Below are 12,406 nucleotides of genomic sequence, written 5' to 3' on the forward strand. Positions count from 1 at the left end.
GTATGAATTGATATTATGATGGGAGAGACTCTAAATTATATATCAAGTAATTATTATAATTCAGAAATATTATACTTTTCCATTTTTTCCCATTGTAAAATTAAAAACTCTTATAGTTCAATAATAAAAAGACAAAGAGTGGGATAGTAATATTATACTTATTTATTTAAAACACTGTGAGGACTATGATGATGCTCTTTATGATATATATTTAGATAAAATTAAATAGTGAAGTTCATATTAATGTGATGGTTTCAATCTGTAAATTGTATATGGTATATAATGTGTGCTTCGTGAATAGAAATAAATGGGAATTTTACTTATTTTAACTAGTAACTCCCGCTGCCCCATTTGTTTTTGCAGTACTGGGTATCAAATCTAAGGCTTCTTGCATGTCAGGAGAGTACTCTACCACTGAGCTACATCCCTAGCCCCTATTACTCCTTTATCATGAGAGTGTTAAACTGGTTAGTTATTTAGACTTTAAAAATTAATGTGATAAGAACTTTATTTATAGAGTATTTTTTTTAACTTCTCACAGGTATTACTCTGCCCTAAAAACTATGGAACAATTAGAGAACGTGTACTTTCCCCGGGTTAGTCAATACCGGTTTTGTCAGCTAATGATAGAAAATCTTCCTAAACTCCGTGAGGATATTAAAGAAATTTCCATGTCTGATCTCAAAGACTTTTTGGAAAGCATTCGAAAACATTCTGACAAAATAGGTGAAACAGCAATGAAACAGGTGAGATTAAAAATAATTTTAATTTAATATTTAATAATTTAGGATATAAAATGTATTCCAAGGTTTACTTCTTTAACTTACTTGAAATGGTTTTGTTTGTTTAGTTTTACCATTTTCTTATCCTTCCTGGTTCTTGTTTAGAATAGATTTTGTAAGTGTTTTCTTTGGATTTATAGCTATTCTATAGTTAAATAAAGTCAGTCTTAACTTTAATTCTTCAGTCACTCTGCTGTAGAAGTGTACTTCAGAGAAGTCTAAAGACTTCAGAACTTCACCTGAATTCTCAGTAATCTTCTCCACTTGTGTGGTGTTACAATAACTTTTTCCAGTGCCAAACCTTTATAAAATTAGCTTAAAACTGACAGCCACAGAGACAGGAAGTAGTCCTTTTATGCTAAAATTCTAAATTGTTCTGTTTTTTAAAACAAAGTTTTTGAATTAAAAACTCTTACAGTTCAATAACAAAAAGACAAACAATGGTATTTGTGTACTAGAACTGAAATGCATTCTGCTGTCATGTATAACAAATTAGAACAAATAAATAATTTTTAAAAATACACACAATAGAAAGTATTCAGCAGTTATGAAGTTATAGTTCTACCATTTGAGTCTGTGGTTCCACTCCTGATTATTTATCAATTAGAAATGAAAACATGGCCTTGTGATGTTCATATCAACTTTTTTTACAATTAGTCAAAAACTGGAAAAAACTCAAATTGCTTTCACAAGGAAAGCAGAATGGATACACTAATTATGGTGTAGTCACACAGTGGAATAGTACTTAGCAGTAAAAAGAAAGGAATTACAGATAATATAACACATAGGGATCTCTCAGATATGTTGAACAACAGAAGTTAAGCACAAAAAGGCACTGTTTATATGCAGTTTTAAAGCAGGCAAACAGGATTTTAAAAAAATCAATATAGTTGTAGGTAACTAGAAGCTTGAGTGGAAGATTGCCTGGGAAAGGAAACAAGTGAAGACAGAAATATTCTATAACATGATGAAAGTGTACTGTCAAAATTGTACAGCTATGATGTATGTATTTTAATGTACATAAATCGTACTCCAAAGAAAATTGTTTAAAAAAAGGGTATATATGGAATGAGTGGGTAAATGTATAGATGAAACAAGTATGTAAAAATTTATGGTGGATGAGTGTTGCACACCTTCATTCCAGTGACTTGGGAGGTTGAGGCAGGAGGATTGCAAGTTTGAAACCACCCTAGGCAATAGGGCAAGACCCTGTCTTAAAATAAATGAATAAATAAATAAGAATGTAAAAATATTACTTGGTTAGAGATTATTGGTGGGTACCTAAGAGTATGTTATATTATTTTATTTACTTTGCTTACGTTTAGAATTTTCATTGTTGAAAAGTTTTTAAATGATTATGATTTAATTCAAATTTCTAAGGACTGTTAAAACTCATAATAATTATTACATCATAAGAATAAAACAGTGCTCAACCTGATTTCTGATGCCTGACTTTTTTCCCCCCAAGTATCGCAAACTATTTTAGGAAGGTTTTATTTTATTTTTGTAATTTAAAAAGTTCATCTGTAACAGAACAGTGTTAAATAAGAGGAAATTAAAATTCTATATATGAATTGAATTCCCTATTTTAATCTTTTAAAGGATTATCTATAAATCAGATAATTTCTGTTTTACTTCTAATTTTCTCAGCATTGCATAGTAATATACTGTATTCTATTTTTTTCTCTATTGTGAAATTCACATAACAAAATTAATTACTTTAAAGTAAAAGATTCAGCTAGTTGGTAAAGATTTTGTACAACCATCATTTCTATTTTCAAAACACTTTTCATCACCTCAGAAGGAAACCCTGTGTCCATTAAGTGGCTAGTCATGTCCCATTCTTCCCTCCTTCCAGCCTTTGGCAACCACCAATCTGTGTTATGTCTCTGTGGATTTATCTATTCTGAATATTTTGTATAAATGGAACCATATAATGTATGATCTTTTGTGTCTGGCTCCTCCATGTAAATTTTCTTTATTAATAGATTGTTTACTTGTAGGATGTATTGATTTTGGAAATTCTTTACCACGACCATTTTACTTTATAAAATTAGAACCATGTACAGTAACATAAGACTTATACAATAATGTTTTCTGAAATAGCTTAGTTTTTTTCTCAGTTGTAGTTAATTCTTGTGTATGTGTAGATGAACTATACAGACTCAATTTTCAAATGATTTTTGATAGTATCTTTCATTCAGCTTAACATTTAATACTTAGTTGACAAAAAACTTTATTTGCTGTAAATAATAAATAGATAAATAAAGCCACAAAATAGAATTTAAGCCAAACTTACTACCGCTCTCTTCAATGGAAGCCAGGTTTGAGGTCATTTCCCCTACCAATGTGGTGATGAGAATGTGGTCTGTTGTGAGTGGTAGTGTAGGAATAGAAATGGTAATTGTAGGTCAGTGGGTTAGGGTTCCAACATCTGGTTAGTAACTTGAAAAAAGTAGAATCTAAGAAGATATGAGAAAATAAATTTCAAAGTCATAGTTCAGGAAAAGAATCCAGAGGTTCTCACTCTAGAAATTATGATTACCCACAGAACTCTTCCAAGGTTAGGAAAGCCCCATGTTTAGAGGGAAATTTATAGCCTTAAATTTACAAATTAGGAAAGAAAGGCTGAAGTCAATGATCTAGTAGTTCCATTTCAGGAACTTAGAGAAATAGAAAATTAAAGTCGAAGAAAAAAAGAATAGAAATAAACTTTCCTATGGACAAGTATAAATATATTACAATGAATCTCTACATCATGTACAACCACAAGACTGGGATCCTAATTAGAATAAAATGTACTCCATGTTTGTATAAATATGTCAAATTATACTCTCCTGTCATGTGTAACTAAAAAGAACAAATTAAAAAATAAACAATGTGGTCTCTTGGTAATGTTATGAATTAAATTTTCATGGTCAGATTACATAAAACAATATAGGAAATGAGATATCAGTTATGTTATTTTTCTCAATTTGAAAATGTGAACATATTTTGATCAGTTTGGGGAGTAACAATGTGATCTGAATTTTCCTTATGGTTTAAGACATACATTAAAGGACATGGAAGTGAAAAAAATGAAAGAATATAAATAAGGACAGATATCAACATGATAGGAAATAAAATATAGTAAGTTGAATGGCAATGGCAAAGCCAAAAGTTGGTTCTTCATCTTTTCAAATAAAGTTGATAAACTCCTGCAAGATTGTTTGTAAAGGAAGAGAGGAGGCACATGTCATGAGTAAACAAGTAAACACTGCTACAGATACTATACCTACATTAAAAATATAAGGAAGTATGGGCAATATTTTGAACCAGTTTTTACCATAATAAATTTTGAAATAATTTGAATTCTGCTTTCTCCAAAATAGGCACAACAGCAAAAAGCCTTCAGTATTGCTCTGCAGAAGCAAAATAATGTGAAATTTGGGAAGAATATGTATATAAATCATGATAGAATTACAGAAGAAAAGCATGAAATTGTATTGAGACATATACTTGAGGAAGAGGATGAGAATGAAGAGGAGGTAATGGGGTTTCTTTATCTATTATTGGATAATTTTTTGGATCATAATGTATATCTGTGTGACTCTTAGTTTTCCCATGAATTCATGTTGACTCTTCATCTTTCCATTGATGTTGATCAGATTGCAGTAGGTTTGGAATCATCTGAAATTCTAAACTACATAATTGATAAAAAAAAAAAAAAACAGGGCATATTATGTACTCAAAAATCATTGATAGTTGAGCCTGGGTGTTTTGCCATAATTAGCAGTAAAAATGTAAACCTAATGACTTTTTTGTAGTAGTCTCACTTTTGAATTATCTTTGGCAAATTTTTTATTTCATAAGGTTTTGACCTTGCCATTTTCCCCAATTCTGGCTAACTTACGCTTTTTTTTTTTTTCTTTCTAGTTGGTGCTGAAATACTGCAAAGTAACTCTATTTTTTATTACAGTTAAGTTTAAAATTTTTTTGAAGTCTTAAAAAGTCTACAAACCTTGAAATTATCTTTTAAGTGTTTATTTTCTGTCACCATTGGTAACCAAATTTATTCTTTTATCTTATTGCATTTTTTATTCCCTCCACAAAGTCTTCTATTGTGTCTTTTATCTCCTTTGAATTCTTTTGAATTTAGTTGAATTTCGTTTATATCATAGGGAACCTAGTTACTCTTGGTTATTTATAAGTTTATCAATGAAATCTTAAATTCTTCTTCTAAGAATCTAATTGGGACACCATAAGAACTCTTAATTGAATTGTGTGAATATGTGCTCGAAGCTTCCTCTGTAGATGGGGAAATAACTGAGTGTTCATTATATACATTTGTGCTGTATGTCTGAGGATGAGACAAAACACTCTTCTCTGTGTGTATGTATCTTTGTATATATAACATATATTGGTGCACATATATATGCAGTGAATGTCTGTTATCATTCTGAATATAGGCAGCTAAACATTTTCTTGATGTAGAATGAGTGTGTCTTGCTTCATCCCTTGAAATTACATAAGTGATTTTAAAATATACACTTTTGTTCTTTTGTAATATGCAGAGGATCTCTATTTTCTATTTTCTCTCGGAGTTCAAAATAGTAAAAACAGACCATTTAGTTTTCTTACCTCTGCTTTCCCTGGTCTGTTTTGTGTATCTTTAGCTACTTAGAGTGTTACAGTCATGCCTCAACCCCAGATCTACACTCTTAGAGTTACCGTGGTGGTTTGCCTGGTCTCTTGGGTCTCTTCTACTGTTAGTACAATTTGTTTCTATCATTTTTCCCTAATAAGTAACATTATAATAAAAATAATTTAGGAAATGTGTTCTTTAAAAAAGGGTTTCATTCTACTATATTTTATTAATTCCAAGCTGCAGTTTTTCATATTATAACATTCCAGAAGCTGGTATACATCTCAAAATTGCTGGTGTCAGTGTTTCAAATTACTGCATTATTTTTTTCTTTAGTGTCCCATAAAATAATAGCGATGGTGTCTTTAATTTGTAGGAATAACGGCAAACCATATGATTTAGCTGCTTAGCAGAAGGAACTTTTGTTTTATAGGTAAACCATAAGTTCATGCATCATTTTACAAAAACAACAATGAAGCATGTAGGTATTTGTAGCAATTTTCTGGTACTCTATCAAGTACAATAAAAATAAACTTTATAATCTAAACTAGTCAGCAATGGTAATAAATTGATGAAGAATAAACTACTGAAAAAATGCTATAGTAAAATAAAGCAAGTATTTGTTTATATTGTATGCTTTCTATGGGAGGATTAATTGAATATTATAAAACAAAATCCATGAGTTTTCTTGACTGTGTTATCCAATAGCAGATTAATATTTTAAACTACGATTTTTTAAAAACTGATTTTATTTTTCAGGTCTTAACTGTTCAGGACCTTGTTGATTTTTCCCCTGTTTACCGATGTTTACACATTTATTCTGTTTTGGTAAGAATATTTCATATTTATGTATGTATACATATTTATATTATTTAAAAGGCATGTATGGGGGCTGGGGATGTGGCTCAAGCGGTAGCGCGCTCGCCTGGCATGTGTGCGGCCCGGGTTCGATCCTTAGCACCACATACAAACGAAGATGTTGTGTCCACCGAGAACTAAAAAATAAATATTAAAAAAAATTCTTTCTCTCTCTCTCTCTCTCTTAAAAAAAAAAATAAATAAAAGGCATGCATATAGTTTAAGCCTTAAAGAATGATCATAATCTTAGACACTATAAATCTTAATACAGTAAAAATTTGTGAAATATCCAGTGAATATGCACTTCTTTTTTTTAACTTACAATGATCAAATTTCAAGTAACATATTTATGTGTATCATAGGAACCTTACAGTTGTGTACAGTCATGAACATATAATAATGTTTTGAATTGTGATGGACTTCAAGTATGACAATGGTCCTGTAAGATTATAGGGAGCTGAGAAATTCCCCTTGGCTATTGATAGCTGTAGTCTTTGTAGTATCTTAGCATAGTCATTACTCATGTGTTTGTGGTCATGCTAATGTAAACAAACCTACTGTGCTGCCAGTCATTTAAAAGTAGAGCACACTAATTTCTTTATAGTATTTAATACTTTATAATAATAGTAAAAACTATATTACTGATTTATGTATTTACTTAGCATTTATTGTTATTTTAGAGTGTAGTCTTACTTAAAAAAACACAAAAGAACGTTAACTATAAAACAGCCTCATCCTTCAGCAGGTATTTCAGAAGAAGGCGTTGTTATCAAAGGAAATGACAGTTCCTTTTGTTGCTGCTTTCCAGTAAAATAAGATGTAGCTAAGGAAGATAGTGATATTGATTATTTTGACCTTGTGTAGGCCTAGGCTAATGTGTAGTGTTTATGTTTTGGTCTTGGTCTTTAACAAAAAAGTTTTAAAAGTAAAATTAAAAATTAAAAAACAGGGCTGGGGTTGTGGCTTGGTGATAGAGTGCGTACCTTGAATGTGTGAAGCACTGGGTTTCATCCTCAGCAATAAATTTAAAAAAATAAAGATATTGTGTCCATCTATAGCTAAATTTTTTAAAATTAAAATTAAAAAAATAAAATATTATGTTCATCACTAAAATTTTTTTTAAATTAAAAAACAATTGAATAGGCTATTCCATATATCCTAGGTGTATTGTATGCTGTATCATCTAGTTTTTTTGTAAGAACATTTTATGATGTTTACACAACAACGAACACAATGCAATTCTCAGAACAGATCTCTGTCATTAAGTGACACATTAGTGTACTTCCATTTTTCCCCTTGTTTTTATGGTAATGTTGCATCACATTTAATTATAATTATGTTATTTCTACATATGTTTTATTATAAAGTATGTTATTCTTATTTTTGGTTAACCAATCCCTTATCCTTTTTTAAAAACTGCTTTATTAAAATATAATTCACATACCAAAAATTCATCCTTTTAAGGTATGTAGTTCAGTGATTTTAGTATATTCACAAGTACATGCAACTGTTTGTACTAATTCCAAAAAAAACATTACCTAAAAAAGTCACTCCTCATTCTCTGCCTTCTTCCCCCAGACCATGGCAACCACAAACTGTTTCTATTTGCTTGTTCTAGTTATTTTATTTAAGTAGAATCATATTATATGTGGCTTTTCACTTCTGGCTTCTTTTATGTAGGTGAAAGGTTTTTGAGATTTTTTTTTAAATACTTATGTTTACAGCTATGATTTCTTTGTAAGTGCTGGTTTAGCTTTATCTCGTAAGTTTTGATATGTTGTGTTTTTGTTTCCAGTTATCTCAGAAGTATTTTCTAGTTACACTTTGTAATTGTTTTCTTTAACCCACTGATTATTTGCGGGGGAGGGGAGTATTTGTTTAGTTTCTATATGTTTGTGAGTTTCCAAATGTTTTTCAGTTAGTGTTTTCAAATTTAATCTAATTTGTGGTCAAAGATTATAATTATATTTTATATGTTTTCAGCCCTTTCAAATTTTTTGAGTCTTGCTTTATGGCCTAACATGTTTCTGTCTTAAGAAGAGTGTATTTCTGACTGTAGCTGGGTGATATATTCTATAGATATCTGTTTTGATATAGTGATTTTTAGAGTCATTTATATTTAATATCTAATATATCCCTGTTGGTTATTTTCCTGTTCTGTTATTGAAAGTGAGAGTACTGAAGTCTCCCTCTGTGACCTTTGAATTGTCTATTTCTGTTTTCAGTTCTGCCAATTTTTGCTTTTATATGTTTTTGAGATTTTGTTGGTATGTGAATATATGTTTATAATTTTTGTGTCTTCCTTATAGATTGATCTTTTCTTTCCCTTCCTTTCCTTTCTTTTATTTTCTCCTTCCTTCCTGTAGTGGAAATTGAACCTGGGGTGCCCTACCACTAAGCTACATCTTTAGCTCTTTTTATTTTTTATTTTGACACAGGGTCTTGCTAAGTTGTCAAAGTTGGCCTTGAACTTGTATCTGGGAATACAGGTGTGTGCCATTACATGAGTTTTTAAAGGCCCCTCCTGAAAGACTAGAGCAGATCATATCATCACCACCACCAATACAAAAGAGTAACTCCACACAAAATTGGTATTTTATTTCAAGTAAAACAAAAATAGAACTGTGATAATTCACAGGGGAAACTATATTACTTCTAGTTAATTTACATCTTAAAAATCAAATATTTGGAAAAAACCAAACATTTGTTGTTTACAATAGTTTCCCCAGTTTATCATCATTGCTTTTTAATTTTGTTTGTAGATCTATAAATTTTTAGAAGGTTAAATCTGTTCATCTTCCTCCATACTTCTTTTCCCTGTTTTTATTTGGTTAGAATAGCTAATAGTAATATTTATGTTCTTCAAGTCTCCATTTAAATCCGCCCAATTCTTTTTGGAATACAGTGAGTTAAAAATAAAATTCTCATTAGCTTCCTGAGTTGTTGGGATTGCATACTCCTGATTCTGATTCACTTTTCATCTTCAATGTCCCTTTTTTTGGTAATATTTTTTGGTTTAAAGTCTATTTTAGCTGATAAAAGTCTATCTTTTGGGTGCTGTTAACATAGTGTAGTTTTCCCATCCTTCTACTTTTAAGATCTTTGGGTCTTTGAATATAAATTGTGTCTTATACAGATAATATATGGTTTAATTTTTTTTAATCTAATCTGCTAATCTCTGTCTTTCACTGGCCTAGTTTATGTACATTTAATGTAATTACTGATATGGTAGGACTTGAGTCTGCTGTTTGCCATTTGTTTTTAAACATGTCATATGTCTTTTTGTCCTCTATGTTAAAAGCATTTAAAAAATGTTATAAAAGGGTTATATTAAAATGTATGAACTAGATCTGTTTACTGTAGGTACATTTTAGCCCCATGTTCAAAAATTTTAAGAGAGCATTTCCTTCTTTGTTTAATCAACTATAAGTGTTTCATGAAAGCAAATAGGTATACTATCAAAAAGCAGGGCTCTCTGGAAAATGGCGCAAACAACATCTATATTATAGCTTATCACACTCATCCTAAGAGCGTATGTGGTGAATTTTCTTAGGTGACCATGTTCTAAACTTTTGGTGAGTTAAGGGACTATTTTGTTAGAAATCTGAATGAATTAATTTTTGGAATGTATTAGACAAATACAAAATCTTGTGTGAGAATTGCTGTCTTAGGCATTTTAAAAGTATATGAATGCTTTTCAAGGAGTCCTGGGCTAGAAATTTTAAGAAAATAAGTTTGAATTCTCATCTTTTTCCTAAAAATGACCTTTCTTGGACACAGCCTGTTTGCATAATAGTTCTTCTCTTAATGTTGATGCTCTGCCTAAATCCCTTTGAAGCCCTTTCTTAAGAGCTAGAAGTGCCTTGGAGTCTATTACCACTAGGATACATACCATGTGACCAGGATTAAAATTAGTCACTGTGAGGGTATGGCAGTTTAGAAACCTAGATTCTTTGCTTCGATTAGGACAACTCAAGAGTTACAACTTATACTCTAAATTTATATTGTGGAATCAAGCTGAAGCCAAATTTCTTGGCAATTCTTTACCTAAGGTGGGATCCTGGATTGGCTTCCTGTTGTTCTCTTTCTTGCTTTCTTCATTTTTTAAGCAGTTTCCTTTTTGAGCATTTCTTTAGTTTATTACTGATCTTAGTTCTGTTCCTAGGAAAGCTACCTAAGACACTGTTGTATTCATTATCTATTTGCTGCATAAAATACTTGTTTAGCATAATAAATATTTACTGCTTCACAGGGTCAACTGTCTGGGTGTGGCTTACCTGCCGGTTCTGCCTAAAGTCTCTCATGAGTTCTAGTTAAGAAGTCAGTGAGGGCTACAGTCATCCAAAGGCTTGAAAGGGGCTGGAGGATTTTTTTCTTCAATGGATTGATGGCAGAAGGTTCTTTACAAGGCCGCCTTTACAGTCCTCATGACATGGCAACTGACTTCCTCTGGAGTGATACAAGAGAGAAATCAAGATAGATGGAAGCCATAAGATTTTTTATAACTTAGTATCCAAAGTGGCATGCTATTATGTTTGCTTTATCCTATTGGTCACATAGACCAACTGTGATATAAGGTAGAGGGAACTACACAGAATATGAATACCATGAGGTATTCTTCGGAGGCTATCTTATAGACAACCCCACTGTTTATCAAAGAAAGTTGTGTCCTTCACTAATATTCAAGACTACCATGATGCATTGTCTTGATCTAAAAGCTTCCAGAATGTCATAGAAAGAAGAAGAAACTATATACACATAAGGGTGCCTTTCTTTACTGTCTTACACAGTTTCCTGTTAAGGGTAAATTATATTAGAAACAATATATTTTGTCCTATGGTGGGGTGTTCCCAGGGGCATTTAACCACTGACTCTTTTTTATTGTGAGACAGGGTTTTGCTGAATTGTTTAGGGTCTTACTAAGTTGCCAAGGCTTATCTCGAACTTGAGATCCTCTTATCTCAGCCTCCTGAGTCGTTGGATTTATAGTCTTGTGCCACTGTGCCCAGTACCAATTTACTCTTAATGACCTGATTTCTTTTATTTCTAACTATTGACAATATAGTTATTCCTTACTATGTTACATTTAAGAGAGAGTCATCTGATAGTATAGCATGGAAAACATAGAAAAGTTTGAATGCTTAACCTATGTCTTGTGCATTAAATGATTTTGGCAGATGTTAATACTTTTCTTTAGGATGTGTTGTTTGCTGTAAAGAAAAATAACTTTCAGTAGCCAAAACGATATGGATTAGTGAAGTTGAATTTTTAGAACAGAACTGGCATGTTTTCTGGGGTTCTTGAAAGTTTTAAGTGACATTGACCAATCCCATTCTTAAATTCATGTACATTATGATTCAGTGAAATGGTTAAAAATGTTTTACCATCTCTGAGAAGTGTCTGTTTAGTTCCTTGGCCCATTTATTGATTGGGCTATTTGGTTTTTTGGTGTTTAGCTTTTTGAGTTCTTTATATACCCTAGAAATTAGTGCTCTATCTGATGTGCAAGTGGTAAAAATTTGCTCCCAAGATGTAGGCTCTCTGTTCACCTCACTGATTGTTTCTTTTGCTCAGAAGAAACTTTTTATTTTGAATCCATCCCATTTATTGATTCTTGGTTTTAATTCTTGTGCTATAGGAGTCCTATTTAGGCAGTTGGGTCCTAATCCGACATGATACAGATTTGGGCCTACTTTTTCTTCTAATAGGTACAGTGTCTTTGATTTAATTCCTAGGTCCTTGATCCACTTTGAGTTGAGTTTTGTGCATGGTGAGAGATAGGGGTTTAATTTCATTTTGTTACATATAGATTTCCAGTTTTCCTATAACCATTTGTTGAGGAGGCTGTCTTTTCTCCAATGCATGTTTTTGGCTCCTTTGTCTAATGCAAGATAACTGTAATTATGTGAATTAGTCTCTGTGACCTCTATTCTCTACCAGTCTATTTTAGTACCAATATCATGCTGTTTTTGTTATTGTTGCTCTGTAGTTCTGGTATAGTGATGCCACCTGCTTCAATCTTCTTGCTAAGGATTGCTTTAGCTATTCTGGGTCTCTTATTTTTCCAGATGAATTTCATGACTGCCTTTTTCTGTTTCTATAAGGATAAATATTCAACATCTGTAGCAATTAGAGAAGTGCA

At 31.5% G+C, this 12,406-nt stretch overlaps 1 protein-coding gene across 8 annotated transcripts in view; it reads left to right on the forward strand.

Annotated features, from left to right (window-relative positions):
- The window catches only part of Exoc6 (exocyst complex component 6), a 212,909-nt gene that overhangs the window by 69,543 nt on the left and 130,960 nt on the right, over window positions 1–12,406 (forward strand). For all 8 annotated transcript variants that reach the window (XM_076835327.2, XM_076835331.1, XM_076835332.1 and 5 more), the window contains 3 exons: window positions 542–746; window positions 4,154–4,309; window positions 6,166–6,234. In XM_076835327.2, coding sequence (XP_076691442.1) covers window positions 542–746; window positions 4,154–4,309; window positions 6,166–6,234 — 430 coding nt within the window. The remainder of the gene's footprint in view (window positions 1–541; window positions 747–4,153; window positions 4,310–6,165; window positions 6,235–12,406) is intronic.

Source organism: Callospermophilus lateralis, chromosome 15 (genome assembly GCF_048772815.1).
Source record: "Callospermophilus lateralis isolate mCalLat2 chromosome 15, mCalLat2.hap1, whole genome shotgun sequence".
Taxonomy (NCBI): domain Eukaryota; kingdom Metazoa; phylum Chordata; class Mammalia; order Rodentia; family Sciuridae; genus Callospermophilus; species Callospermophilus lateralis.